Source organism: Canis aureus, chromosome 11, assembly GCF_053574225.1.
Source record: "Canis aureus isolate CA01 chromosome 11, VMU_Caureus_v.1.0, whole genome shotgun sequence".
In the NCBI taxonomy this organism is placed as follows: domain Eukaryota; kingdom Metazoa; phylum Chordata; class Mammalia; order Carnivora; family Canidae; genus Canis; species Canis aureus.
This window is the reverse complement of record NC_135621.1, coordinates 45,079,825-45,095,107: the sequence shown is the minus strand read 5'-3', so window position 1 is coordinate 45,095,107 and position 15,283 is coordinate 45,079,825. Positions and strand designations below refer to the sequence as shown.

The 15,283-nt window shown below is 41.9% G+C and overlaps 1 protein-coding gene across 5 annotated transcripts in view; it reads left to right on the top strand.

The window, feature by feature from the left end:
• NMS (neuromedin S) overlaps positions 1-14,641 on the top strand; it is a 49,619-nt gene extending 34,978 nt beyond the window's left edge. For 4 of the 5 annotated variants that reach the window (XM_077915021.1, XM_077915022.1, XM_077915020.1 and 1 more), the window contains 10 exons: positions 873-1,219; positions 3,755-3,810; positions 4,113-4,151; positions 7,578-7,601; positions 7,694-7,747; positions 9,776-9,853; positions 11,781-11,816; positions 12,423-12,464; positions 13,519-13,568; positions 14,485-14,641. In XM_077915021.1, coding sequence (XP_077771147.1) covers positions 1,144-1,219; positions 3,755-3,810; positions 4,113-4,151; positions 7,578-7,601; positions 7,694-7,747; positions 9,776-9,853; positions 11,781-11,816; positions 12,423-12,464; positions 13,519-13,557 — 444 coding nt within the window. In that variant the 5' untranslated portion in view covers positions 873-1,143 and the 3' untranslated portion in view covers positions 13,558-13,568; positions 14,485-14,641. The remainder of the gene's footprint in view (positions 1-872; positions 1,220-3,754; positions 3,811-4,112; positions 4,152-7,577; positions 7,602-7,693; positions 7,748-9,775; positions 9,854-11,780; positions 11,817-12,422; positions 12,465-13,518; positions 13,569-14,484) is intronic. The other variant, XM_077915024.1, reaches the window with a different exon arrangement.
• The last annotated feature ends 642 nt before the right edge of the window (positions 14,642-15,283 follow it).

Below are 15,283 nucleotides of genomic sequence, written 5' to 3'. Positions count from 1 at the left end.
TAAGTGAAATCATATGGTATTTGTCTTTGTCTGACTTATTTCACTTAGCATGATAACTTATTGTTAAAATATCAATACTATGCAAAGTGATCTACAGATTGACTGACTTTCCTATCAAGAAGGATCTTTTTATTGGTGGGATGAGCACTGGTGTTATACTATATGTTGGCAAATGGAACTCCAATAAAAAAAATATACCAAAAAAGGAGGATCTTTTTATAAAAAAATGAACACATTGACTAAAATTCCACACTTTTACAGACATGAATGGGCTCAGATACCCTTGAGTCTAAATCCCTGCTTTGTATTCTTTATGGCTTGGTGACCTTGGCAAGTTCCTTATTCTCTCTCATCCTTGATTTTCACGTTCATTTAATTGGGATAATAATACATTCTTTATGGGTTTTCTATGAGAACTACATGAAATAATCTATGTGAAATTCTAAGTAGGATCTCAGTAGATGAAACATTATTATAATTATTATTATTAAACATATTTTCTTGCATTCTGATTTAATTTGAAATACTTGTTCATAGAAATGAGTCTGGAGAAAACTTAAGGAGTCTAATTTCCAACCATGATTTAAAAAAAATCTACTTGAACTTTTGAGTTTCTTGTAATATTATATTCAGGACTCCAAATTTTGTTCTTAGATGCACCAAAGACTATAAAACATCTTTTGTTAATGGTGGAAAATAAACAGCTTCTTAGGAAATAAAACTCCGTCATGCAAGAGTATATAGATTTATGTCCAGTTCTTTGATTAAAAAAAAGAGAAAAAGCCTTTCTAGAGTTAGAAACGTTTCTCAAACCACTATAGAATAACCATTATGACTCTCCACTTTTCATTTTTATTGCTGGATTGAAAAAGATGACTGTCTACAATGCCTGCACCAGGAGGATATTATTCTACAAATAAGGGCCCAGCGTGACATTTATGAGAAAGCCAGGGTCCTTCTGTGCAAAACTGATTGGTGCTCAGCCAATGGGCTCCAGGGCGTTGCAAATAAAACCACCTTCTCCACCGGGCCCGTTCAGATGCAGGATAGTGTGTTGCTTCTGCCTGTGGAACTTTAGGAAATGCTCAACTCCTGTCCTAGCAAAATACATCTGTGGCCAGCTAAGTGAAACCAGCTTTGAAGATGAAACACCTTCTTCCTCAATTCCCTTCCATCTTGGCCATCTATTGCTTCTGCATGCTACAGATTCCCTCTTCAGGTAAGGGGACCCCTTCATCAGATCCCAACTAGCCTGAGCTCTAAGGAAGACTGAGACAGACCTTGATCCTTCACAGTGGTTCTGGTTTCTGGAGGGAGTCAAACTATATCCCCTCACCTACCCCATTTACCCTTTTGAAATGGCTTCCCATTTGTCTCTAACTTTGAGAGGGTGGACAGAACCAGATGCCATAGCCTTTCACCAAAGGAGGCAACTTTCCCTTGTGGAACTCTCTTTAAACAGCTGCTGACTCAGGGCTGTCCTAAAGATGTGCTGCTAAAACTGTGAAGGATGAGTTGGGGACCCCAATGTCTTAGTAATCTGTACTCCAGGAATTCTGCAGAGAGGAGAACAGAGGTGGTAAAACTGGGTTTTACAGACCCAAAGACTGAGGATTGAGGGGCAGTTGGAGAGGGAGCACACAAAGGAAAAAAAGGAATATTTTCATAGCTTTTCTGTAGTCTCCCAGGAGGCAGGATCCCAGACAAACCTGTGGACGCCCCAATCTTTCTTGGGCTTGGGTGCTGTCCGAGGTGCTGACTGGATGGGGTTGTTGCTTTCCTAACTTCTGAGAACCAGTGCCTTTGCAGGGAACCAGGGGTGGGGTATGGGATCAGTAGTCAGAATGCATTACCCATTTCAAGGTAATTCACCAAATTATGCAAGGAAGCATGTGTTGGAAACTCTGATTGAAAACAGGGACTATTTCAAAATTTCAGATTTTTCCATTAGAATTTTGATTTAGGGAGTATAGAAAATCTTTGAAAGTATATTCAAACAGAAAATATATTTCAAACAGTATGTTTGTTTCGCTATGTTCCGTAGTGTAATCACAAAACCTAGGCATTGCAGGGAACCTTGGAAGTCATCTAGTTTAATCTTTTATGGAGAGTAGGGAATCTATGATTTCTCTAATTACTTTCAGTGACAGCCAACTCACTACCAGCCTAAGGGAGCCAGTAGCTTCCTCTTCTGGGCTCCAATAGAATCTGTTTGTATTACGTTTTGGGGAATTTATTATTTCCTATCCGTCTGTATATTTATATACACCTCCCTATTTCCTATTTGATTTTATGTTTCCTGAGGGTGGGTCCCTATGCTCTTTATTGTATTGTTTTGTTTTTTAAAGATTTTATTTATTTATTCATGAGACACACACACACACACACACACACACACAGGCAGAGACACAGGCAGAGGGAGAAGCGGGCTCCATGCAGGGAGCTCCAGGTGGGACCGGATCTCGGGTCCCCAGGATCACGCCCTGGGCTGAAGGAGGCGCTAAACCGCTGAGCCCCCGGGCTGCCCTATCATTGTATTGTTAACACAGAATCTCTCGAAAAATCCTTATAGGATTAGTTTAAATTACTTTGCATCTTTGAGTGTCTCCAATCAGCAAAAATTTCTTTACACTAAATTAAAATCTGATCACATGTGCCTTCTAACCATTAGCCCTAGTTCTATCCTTTGGGAAAACAGAATAAGATTAATATCTCTTATGATAGTTCCCAAAATAATTGAAGGCAGTTAGCATACACTTCTTAATTTTCCTTTTTGCCAAAGAAAACTATTCTGTTTCTCTAACTTTACCACATATTCTATCATTCTAGTAGGATTACTACTCAGGGCTTGGACACTATTATTTCTATAAAGCACAAGATTGCCCTAGCTTTTCTCGGCTCATACAGAGGTTACAGGAAGCAAAATATCACTCAATATTTAAAAAAATATATATATATTACTTTTGAGCCAGATATTCCCTGTCCCACATTTTAAAAATCTAAGTTCAGGGATGCCTGGGTGGCTCAGCAGTTGAGTGTCTGCCTTTGGCTAGGGCGTGATCCTGGGGTCTGGGGATTGAGTCCCACATCGGGCTCCCTGGGAGGAGCTTGCTTCTCCCTCTGCCTATGTCTCTGTCTCTCTCTGTGTCTCATGAATACATAAATAAAATCTTAAAAATGAAATAAAATAAAAAATCTAAGTTCAGGGTTTTACATTAACCCCATTTAACTTCATCTATCCAATTGATTCCTAACTATCCTCCCAAGTGTTGTATCACACACAAATGAGATGCAGATTTCATTTAGACCAGATAAAGGTTGATTAGCATAGGGTGCAGCTGCGTGCGGGCAACAACCTTGCCCAGAACCTACTCCTATAGAGATGAGCATCTGTATTGCTCAAAAGTTCCAAGAGTGATTCTGATGTACATACTTTCTTGACAACATTTCCTGATATTCTATTTTCATAAGTTCCATCAAAATACACATTATGTCATCACCTAGATATCTTTCCCTCTTTCTTAGTTACTCTTATAATGGTCACTCTTGAATAAAGAAACACTCTGTTTTTAATTAATTTTGGTACAAATCTCACATTTACTGTTAGTAGGCAGAAGTGTGTTTTCTTTGTAAATCCTTTAAAAAAAACTGTATTTCTAGAATCTTTGTATGTTCTTCATGGTAAAGATTTAAAAGTCCATGCTATGACCTTTATTTCCCCTCTAATTAATATTTTTATGATTTCTCACAATAGGATCTCCTCGACCTCTAGCTGATCCCCCAAATGGCTTGGATATCATGCAGCTTGAGGTACACTGCTGTTCAGTAATGTGAGATTTTTATTTAGTCTTGGCCTTGAAAATATCATGTGGATAGTGTTCACTTGAAACTATTTTAAGATCAGATTCTTGGCTGCAGCAGGAACTCATGTTGCCATTTTCATGGCCTCATTTAAGACATCACGAGAGTTGTGTTGAAATTCACTGCCTCTGTGTGAGAAGATAATGCAAGGTTCATAAATGGGACAACTTTAGTATTTTACATATGTTTTAATAGATTGCTATTGACTAATTTGTACCGATCTTTGATTCATTGTTCATATTTTTCTTTAGCGACTGGCATATTGGGCCACTCTTTCTAAGCAACCTAAGGTAAAAAAAATTATATACATATAATAATTCATTTATTTTTATTTTTTTAAAGATTTATTTATTTATTTGAGAGAGAGAGAGAGAGAGAGAGAGAAAGAAAGCACAGCAGGGGGAGGGGCAGAGGAAGAAAATCTCAAGTAGACTCCTGGCTGAGCTCGGAGCCTGACATGCAGCTCAATATCACGATTCTAGGATCATGACTTGAACTGAAATCAAGAGTGGGGCACTTGGTTGCAGAACGGAAGGAGTGTGGGGACATGGGGTGACTGGGTGACGGGCACTAAGGAGGGCACTTGATGGGGATGAGCACTGAGTGTTATATGTTAGCAAATTGAATTTAAATTTTAAAAAGGGGGAAAAAAGAGTGGGGCACTTAACTGAGCCACCCAGGCACCCCCATATAAGAATTCTTTTAATTATAACAATGCACATGCTTATACCATAATTGATATCTGTAACAAGCACACTTTTTTGCCACCTGCAGGAGAAATCTGTGTATATGGTTAAGCACATGGGTAAGAAGGTAGTTGTAGGAAATAACAAGTGAATCTCTCAAAAAAAATGCCATGGAATATTGGTCATTCATGTATATTCTTACAATTATAATAATATATATGTATAGTTACATTAATTATGTATGTTATGAGATATCATGACATATGTTACACATTGATATAGTATGATATGATAATTCTTCAAAACAATAGATCTCAGGTGAAGGACCTAACAGTGATAGTCACCACAACGGATATGTTTCAGTGGATACAAAGTAAATATTGATTCAATCAAAAGTGTAGGATGGTGGTGTTAGGGTGGAGCCCATGATTCTAAAGCATAAACTGAATGTTTTCACCTTGAACCATATCTTTTCTTCCTCCTTCCCCTCCCCCAAGCCACAGCATACCTCATCTTGGTGAACTTCTTATTATTCCCCTAATACCCCAGACTCTTATATCTGCACAGGTTTTTCCTCAGCCAAAAATGCCTTTGCAGCTCAGATTCTAAAACCTGGGTTCAAAACCTAATCTACTTAACTTTGGCAAAATTCTTAATCTCTCTATGTCTCAGTTTCCTCATCTGTAATACGGGAATAATAGTTATACTAGCCTCATAATGTTGTTGTGAAGATTGAGTGCTGGAATCTTTGAAGGGTTTTCAACAGTGTCTAGAACACAGTAAATGACAGCACCTAAGTGCCACCTGCTAGCATTGTCCCTGATGCAACTAATGGCCATTCTTGAAAACTCAAACATTACTTTCTTTCTTTTATTTTTTTAAATTTATTTGAGAGAGAGCAAGAGAGCACAAGCAGGGGAGTGGCAGAGGAAAAGGGAGAAGCACACTGCCTGCTGAATGGGAAGCCCAATATGGGGTTCAATCTCAGGACCCTGGGATCATGACCTGAGTCAAAGGTAGACCCTTAACAGACTGAGCCGTACAGGTGCCACTGCTTTCTCTCTTAAACTTCATAAATATATCATGCCTATTTCTCCTTATTTTCAGTTTATCCTTATGCACATGTTTGAAGACAATTGCCATTTCTTATCTTTAGAACTAATCTTTACAGCCTTGCTATCCAGAGCAAAAATTCAGGGTGAAAATCCAAAGTTTTCCATTTCCTTGGCACTGTTTCTTCACTTCACACAGAATGGGCTTCTCTATCCCTCACATAAAGGCTGTAGGGATGTCCCCTACATAGGCAGAAGTGAAAGTGTGGCTGTCACATGTGCTACCTATAGCCTTAAATTGGGTTGTGGGCTTCCCCAAGTGCAAGGGCCCACCTGGAATGAATTTCCATCCACTTCCTCCATTTTCCCAAAGCTGGTCCTGCTCATCATTTCCAGTCATAGAACAGCAAGAGATTATTCAGTGAACAAAACTCTCAATATCTTAAATCTATTAATAGAGACACTGTAGCTCTTCCTGGTCTTGCTGCTGCATTAATAAAGGACCTTTGGCATGTCACTCCCTCTCCTGGGGCTCTGGTTCCCTCAACTATCTCATGTCCAGATGAGCTACCTGGGCTCTAAGTCCTCTTCCAGTTCTGGTCTCCAGAAAAGCCAGATCTGGGTCTCTGCGGGACTTTCGTCTTTAAGCATTTCAGAAAGCACAGTTACATCCTACAAATAATGGCACCTGCAGAAAGTCTTCTTGTTTTGTGCTTCTGGTGGGATCAGAAGTTCAGACAGGAAAGGGGACAATGAATTCTTGGGAACACAGTACTACTATTCATCCCTTCAAACAAATATATCTACTGAGAGCACACCACGTGTTAGGTGCTAAATGTGCAATGGTGATCAAAACAGAGAAAACTACTTGCTCTCATGAAACTGAAGTTCTAGTTGGGGACATAAATAATAAATTAGATAGTAAAGAACATTTTGAAATACATTTTTTTCTGTAAAAAGTTCTAGTTGGGGACATAAATAATAAATTAGACAGTTAAGTACATTTGGAAATACATTTTTTTTTTCTGTAAAAAGAAAAAATTGAAGCAAGGAAGGTGCAGATAAAATGTTGAGAGTGGTGTTTGAGCACCAGGAAAAGCATCTTCATATTTCTTGTTGTTTTTTGGCTTGAAATCTAACAGCATTAAGCTGATAAGTGTGGTACACAAAAACAATTATTTGACTAATTAGTGTCCAGAAAACACACATACACTCACACATACATAACAAGTGGGGTATGTGTGCATGTGTGTGTATGTAGAATACATAAGTATGGGTGGCTTCCCATGCAGAAACTCTTCACAGTAGGTAGGAAGATGTAATTGTGTCAACAGCAACAAATTATAAGTGTTATTAACAACTTTCATTTCTGTCTCGATTGAAGTTTGAGCCGACTCAAAGCGGTTTCAAGGTGATTGAGATGAGAATGATCAATCTTAGCCAGATCAGCATATTTAAAATATTCACAGTAATCATCTTAAGCAATACAAAATGCACACATAGAAACCTGATTTATTGTTTTGTAAGACATCTTCTTCACAGCAAGATATCAGAGTAGAATATGCTTAGTATACAACTAAGTCTGTCATTCATGCAAGGATTTAGAAATGAAAAGTTGGACTTTTTGCAAAAAGAGTGGAGATTTATGTAGAAAGCTTTTGGAGGAAAACGAGTTTGGTCAATTTGAATCAACTCTAAAAAACTGAATTCTAGAGTATACTCAGCAACAAATTAAAAATTGCAATCATTAATTTTATTCCAAGTCTTAGATGGTTATCTCGGAATGGATTAGGGTATTGCTTCTATGTACTACAGAATATGTTTTTCTCCCTAAGATTGGAAAGGTGAAATGAGAGTCAACCTTAAAATAATTATGTATTACTGGGAACTTGTTTTTTTTTTGTAAGACCCTTCATCAACTATAGTTGCCTGCTCCAATTAAATTCCATGTATCTTACCCTCACAATTCTCTTTCTAGGATAATCAAGACATATACAAAAGGGTGAGTACTGCCTAGCGTGGTAACACAGGCATGCAACTTTCATGTTTATAGCAAGTGACACTTGTACTAAAATAAACTTTTTTATTATTCAGTTTTTATTTCACTACTCCAGAACTCAGGAGCCAACACATCCAGTTAAAAGTGGGGTCAGTACTTTACCATTCTCATCTTTCTGTAAAAGTGACTCTCCTCTGCTTGCCTTTTATCTTATCCAAATTAGTATGTGTAGATAAGTAGAAAAGCACGGGGCTTGCAGACATTGTCTGTGTAATAGCTTTCTAAGGGCTTTTTCCTGGAGCTTCAGAGATTCTTCTTTCCCTGTCTGGGCTACGGCTGGTGGGAGGCTGAGAGATCGAAAAGGTTAGATAGTATATTATAGAAAAGGAAAAAATAAGTGAGGAGAGTTTTTTATTATGCACTTTAACAGATGTTTGAAAAAGACCTGATAAAACTGAGCTCAATTTACATTTATTATACTACCTTTTAAATTAAATTAAATTTTTAAAAGATTTTATTTATTCATGAGAGACAGAGAGAGAGTCAGAGACACAGGCAGAGGAAGAAACAGGCTCCTCCCCAGACCCAGGATCACACTCTGAGGTGAAGGCAGATGTTTAACCACTGAGCCACCCAGGCATCCCTACTTTTTTATTTTAAGAAGAATTTTGTGAAGCATAAAGTGCTGTGTCCTTAGTAGTGATCCATAGAGGTGCACCTTCTATAACCATCACTATGTATATATGCTAAGGAGATAACATGCATCACCCCTAACTTTGTTATTTTAAACTTGAAATGCCCTCAGAAGCAGGTTGTGTAAGTGAATTTCTGCAGGGTATGATTTGAGGAATATTAGGAAGGTCATAGTATAAAATTTTTAATTCAGTGGCTCTGTTACAGTAACTGAAATTCTACCATTAGTAAGTCATTTATATAACCATATCTTTTCACGTCTTCAAGAACATCCTTTTAAAGAAAAAATAGTGAAGTGTTTTTTTCCCTAAGAGGTAAAGACTCATCAGTAGCATAGATTTAGGAATGAGGATCAGGTGAGGATGGGGATAGATAGTATCAGGAAGGCAAGGGGCTTTTAATTGTTTGTCTCTTTTTTCCTCAGTTTCCCTCTTTGCCATCAACTTGTCTTCTATGTCACTCACTCATTCTTCCACCTCGTTAACCTTCGTCGTTAGGACTTCTAGTTTGGATTGCATCTCATTCAATTGATTTTTAATTTCTGCCTGATTGGATCTAAATTCTGCAGTCATGAAGTCTCTTGAGTCCTTTATGCTTTTTTCTAGAGCCACCAGTAGCTGTATAATAGTGCTTCTGAATTGGCTTTCTGACATTGAATTGTAATCCAGATTTTGTAACTCTGTGGGAGAGAGGACTGTTTCTGATTCTTTCTTTTGAGGTGAGGTTTTCCTTCTAGTCATTTTGCTCAGTGCAGAGTGGCCAAAAACAAGTTGTATTGGGAAAAGGAGAAAAAGAGAGGAGAGAAAGAAGGAAAGAAAAGAGAAAAAGAAAAAAGAAAAAAGGAAGAAAAAAAGAAAAAAGAGAAGAAAAAGAGAAAGAAAAAGAAAGAAAGGAAAAAGAGGGGGGTGGGGGAAGCAAACAGAAATCAAAAAGCAAAAAAAAAAAAGAAAAACAAAAAACACGGGGGAGTATCTTCTGTTTCTGTATACTTTAAGTCCCTTGACTTCCCCTGGAACTTGTCCGTCTAGCTGGTCTTCTGGGGGAGGGGCCTGTTGTGCTGATTTTCAGGTGTTAGCACTTGCAGGAATATCAAATGCACTAGGAAGGGGGGATTAAGGTGCTGTCCTTCCACCTCCCCCTGCCCAAGACTAGGAGAGCACACCTGGGGCGCAAAAGGATCTGCGTGGGCTTGCTTCTTTGGGACAGTGCACTCCTCCCCAGAAGGACAGAACACTTGTGGATAAGGCCCATAAAAGTCTGATTTACCCTAAGGGAATATTTGTAAGTGTTGTGTAGGAATTATAATCTGTTGTAAGGGCAAGCAGTTCTTTATTGAAAACACAAAATTTCAAGCCTAGATGTGGATGTGAATTTTATCCGGGGTATTAAACCCATTCATAAGGGAGGGCGTGGAGAGGACAGGTAGCCTGGGCTGCGACCTGGCGAGGCCAGCCTCCGACCCCCATCCTCCCCATCTGTTGCAGTTCCCTCCTGTGCACCCCTTGATGCGCCTGGCCGCGCAGCTCGCCAGCCCCAGGATGAGAAGATTTCTGCAACCGCGGGTAGGTGTTCTCCTCACTTAACCGCGGTGACTTCAGGTGGTCGCTGGGGGGCAGGGAGCAGGGGAGCGGGAAAGGGAGGGCTGACTTGCAGGCTCTCTTTGAATCGGCCTCCACCTTGGGAAGGAGAGCAGGCCTTACCTTATGCCACAGTCCCCTACCCTGAACCCCACAGAATGGCTGCAGGGCCCGGGGAGTCCCCTTAGGGCAGAGATGGCCTCTTCTCTTCCGCTCTTGTCTTCCAAGTTTCCTTCCACTTTCCCTGACCCTTCCTCTTCCGATGGACATTTGCCTTGGTGACCCCTGGGCTTCCCCTTGTGGCTCCGCCTGGCCTTTTGTCCTATCTCAGAACTTTATTTCTTTAAAAATAGCTTTTTTTTGTTTGGTTTGGTTTGAAGCTTTGAAATTACCAGCTTCAGTAACAGGTATAGTTGTCCAAAATCCTAATTGAAGTTTTATTCCATGGTAGCCAAAATAAAAGAATAATGTTGTGCCCAAGATTGCGAATCCAAGAAACCACCAAGGAGCCGACACTGGTGCAAGCGCACGAGGGTTTATTTGCAAGCTCGAGTTTGGTTCCAAGTATACCTGACACAGAGGAGCAGGGACTTGGACCCCGAAGTGGGTTACAGCTGGGTTTTTTTATGGGCTGGTCTAGGGAATTTTCAGAAGAGGTGGAGGAATTTCTCAAGTTCTGTTCACTATTCTGATATGGGGCTTTCAAGGGCATTGAGCTCTGTTCTCATTCTAATATGGGACTTTCTACCATGGGCGTGGGCTCTGTTGTCTTTCTGATATGGGATTCCCTGCCGAGGACATTCTGCAGTTTTTCCTGTAAAGTTCAGCTCTTATTCACAGGGCCCTAAGATGGCTGTACTTGTGCTAATGCTAAACTTGAGGTGGAATGGCCTAAATTTTTCTCGGCCTCCACAATTACATGGGAGCCAAAATAAAAAAATAAAATAAAATAAAAAGAATATTCCTTTTGAATACTGAAACTCATCCCAGTTTGCCCCGGACTTTCCTGGTTTTAGCTCTGAAAAATCCCAAGACCCCTCAGGAAGCTGCTCAGTTCCTAGAAAGCGGGTGGGTCATCGTAAGTGTAGACAGCAGTTTGTCTTGTCTGATTCACTGCACAGCCTTCCGGATTGAGTCCGATCTGTTGTTATGCTAGACTCATAAGCAAAGACAAGCTGGAGAAGCTGCCATGGCTTATCCTTGGATGGGGGTCCATTTCAAGGTGATACTGTTGGGAAGAACAAGCCGATTTAACCTTGTCTTGGACATAAATGGTACCTCAATCAAGAAAACACGGCTGCCTTCCTGAACAGGAGATTATAATCGGCTACGTGGTTAGCCCTTCCCCTGAACTACTTTTTTGCTCCTGATTTCTGGCTACCTGAGGATGGAGCTGTGGAGGCTGAAAAGAGTAAGGCCATTCCACCTCAAGTTTAGCATTAGCACAAGTACAGCCATCTTAGGCCCCTGTGAATAAGAGCTGAACTTTATAGGAAAAACTGCAGAATGTCCTTGACAGGGAATCCCATATCAGAAAGACAACACAGCTCAGAATGCCTTAGGCAGAGAAACCCCGTATCAGATCTTAAGAAACTCCCCCACCCTTTCCCCCATATTGGAATGAGAAAAAAAATTCCTCTACCTCTTCTGAAAATCCCCTAGACCAGCCCATAAAAAACGGAGCTGTAACCCACTTCGGGGTCCAAGCCCCCGCTCTTCTGTGTGGAGTATACTTGGACCCAAGCTCAAGCTTGTAAATAACCCTCGTGTAATTGCATTGGTGTCGACTCCTTTGTGGTTCCTCGGATTCTTGGGCACAACAGAGCCAAGGAGGTACAGGGTCACAGCCTAATGACTGCAACCCTGGGGGGTGTGGTTCCTGTTAAATAACCTGCACCTCATTCCCTCACAGGATTCGAGGACTGCTGCAGTGGATTTCACCAAGAAGGTGTGTAAGCCCTTTTGAGAACCCAAACCTCCTGAAGATCTGCAGGAGAAGCCTAGGAAGTGCTTGGAGCTGGGCAATCTTGTAGCTCCTCTGGATCACTTCTGGAAAGAACTGGTCCCACAATATTGCCCCTGAAAATCTGAGGCCGAGAGTTTAATTTCAGGTTTTTCTGAGCTTGTTCCGAGGCAGAAAGGAATCATGGGGCAATGCTGCTGGCTGACTATATTTCATCTCCAGTCTTGTAGATGAGTCACCTGGAACCATCTGTTCCTGAGGATTTGCTTTATGTGGCTCAGGGGCCCACATGCCAGTTGTACAAACTTGGGGAGAGGTAAACTGCAAGTGGCACAACCCCATCCATATACCAGTTCTTCTCCACGTTGACCATGAATCATAGATACCTGGGGACTTGGTTAAAATTCAGATGGCTGGGCCCCAGCTCCAGATAGTTGGTAGAGACCTGAGGATTTCCATTTCTAACAAAGTCTCAGGTGTCATTGATGCTTTTGGTCTGGGGACCACACTTTGAAAACTGTTGTCATAGACATTTTCAGAAGACCTTAGGCACAAAGTGGTTGCATAATGGCTTGTGTTTTTATGTTGCAGGATCACACTGCCACCTGGGGACGACCATTTTTCCTTTTCAGGGTATAGCATTCTTTTTCTCTGTTTTGAACTCGGACTCCCTCCTGCCACCCAATTATGGATTCCTGCAGAATGAGCACAGCCCAGCACCCTATGGCAAGCTAGTGAATAATTATGGGGACTCTCTCACACTTTCCTTAGGAGAGACCTTCAAAGTCTTCTCCTATAAACTTGATGTTTAGAAAAGAAAAGGTGCAGAAAGACATAGGCTGAGAGAACCAGGGCTCCGGGAGCATGGGTAGGAGGTGGGAGTGCTGCTGACGGACAGACATGGGAGCCAACCAGAATTGGGGTCTGTGTCCCTGTGTCCAGGTTCCGTGCACCCAAATAGCATAGGCACTGTTCTCCCCTTTCCTGGGGTCCCAGAGCCCCTTGTGAAGGTCACAGAGTCAGAAACTGTCTTAGTTTGTGGTCTGCCACTCACTAGCTCTGCTTCTTCCCCTAGATCCTCAAGTGTTTGCATCAAAAAAATCGGACTCTGAATCAGACAGATTCATGCCCCTCAAACTGTACTCTATGGGTCACTGGTGCCAAGAGGTTACTCTGCAAAGATCAGACAAGATGGGAAAACACTGCACCAAACACTCTCAAAAGTTTACAGCACATATCAGCATGTCTTGCAGGAAACAACCTGTTTTTCTCAGCTTTCTTATATAGTTCCCAACTTGTTTGATCATAGAGGCCCTGTATGACCTATTGGTGGTCATTCTCTAGAAGGTACTTTGAGGAACAATGGGTCTCCACAATGTCTTTAGGGTGAGAAGTCCTGTGATAAATGGTTTGAAGACCATTCTGCTACATAAATAGAGCCTGGGGTGGGGGAGCGGTGGGGTAGAGGACAGTGTCAGGGCTGTAGGAGCAGCAAGGGTCCTGGAGCACTGGCCTGGTAGCCCTGGGCTAGGGCTGACCAGGTGAACTCCCAGGGAGGCTGCTGACATTTCAGTTAGGAAAACGAAGTCTTAGGGTCAGTTGAGGAAGGATCCAAGGCCTGGAAACAGGTTCTAGGCAGTTTTGTCTCAGTATCTGTAAACTGCTCCTTTTTTTTTTTCTCCCCCAGCCAAGGAATGGAAGAAACACTGAAGATAACACCCTATAGGGAAGTCCAAGGTCAGCCCCATTGCTACTGTTCTCCTCCAAGTAAATGTTGTGTCTGACTTGGGGGGTGGTGAGAGGCAGCCAGAGGGGTGGCAATTCAAAATAGAGGGGGGCCACGTGGAACCTCTGAGGGTCTTCCACCCCCTCCCTCCCTTCCCTACTCTCCACACCACAGAGACCCCACTGCAGCCTGGTAGAAACAGGCTGTCCCAAGCACACAAGGCAGCCTTCGCCTCCGTGCTGGCCCTTTGCAGGTATGTCGTCTCTAGCAGGACCTGCGAGGCAGTGAGGGCCACACGTGGCCCAGCTGATCCTCGGGACTTCTCACCTGACCCTTTGAAGGAAGGCAAAGCCGCCCTAGCAGCCTTGGCAGGGGAAGGGGGGTACCTTATAGTGGGAACATCTCTGAGTACAGCAGACGTAGCCGGGCAAGGCTACTCCCTCCGTTCAACAGTGAGCTGAGACCCAGAGTTTAAATCTCAGGAGATTCCTTGGTCTTCAGGCCCATGGAATTGAAGTCCACGTACGAGGGCAGCTCTGGGCCTCCTCTGTCTCTCATGATGGTGTGGTCCTGGGGTCATTGAGGTGGCTGTCCTTTGGAGGTGTCCCAGCCTCCCTCCTGGAGCCTGATCTGACCTGCCAGGGCCTGGGCAGGCCAAGGGTGCCTGAGAAAGCTGTCCAGATGCTGCGAAACAGGACTCCCCAGGTGAAAGGAGAGGAAGAGGTTCCCTGAGGCCACAGCACTGACACAGACCGAATGGTCTAATTAGATGCTGCAAAAATGAATAAGTACCGATTTGGGGGCATTTGTGACTTATCAAATTGAGGAGTAATTTTAAAATATGTTGTACAATAACATGCCCATAGGCCTCGTCTTGATTCTGGTAATGATTTGATCCAAGCAGTGCATTTTTCTCCTCTTTTTCAGAGTTCTGTGGCAAAGAGAAACTGGATCAGATAAAGAAATCGAGCAATTATCTTGAACAAATGTCAACTTTCTTTCTGTGAACAATAAAAGATAATTCTCTTGCTCTATACTCACTGGAATATGCAATTGTATAAAAAATAAAGGAGCATGGACACAATATTTTCATTTCTTATTGGGAAGTTTTAGGGGAGGGATTAGATGTATTTTAAAAATAATACTCTCTCTCTCTATTTTTTTTTAATGTTCTGTGTTTGTGATTGTTTAAGCACACCCCAAATATCTTGTTATTATCAAGAATTGAGAGCCTGGGGCTAGGGATAGACTGTCTTCCTGTTCTGGTTCATCTTTTAGCTGGGGCACTGTGGGCTGGTCACTTCCCATCCCTGTGCCTTATTCTCCTCCACAGTAAAATGGGATTGGTAATAATAGTACCTTCACACAATTTTTGTGAGGACTGCAGAGACCACCTACGTAAAGGCTTAGCGTGGTGGTACCTAGAGAGCATGCAATAGGTGTTGGCTCTAATTACACTTCAAAGATGATTCTGATGACACAAATAGTACCAGAACGACTTGCCCTAGACAGCTTCTTCTATCTTGCTGACCAGGGACTTGAGGTTACTGCACTGAGTTAACATATAACAATTCCAGACTTCTTTTGAAACCGTGAGGCTTAGGCATTTTACTTTCTCAGGCTCCTCCTCTGTAAACAGTATTTGACTTCCAGACCTCCCAAGATCATTCAAAGGAGTAGATGATGCAGAAGATGGGCAGTGACACAAGGAGGGACCCTAGTGATA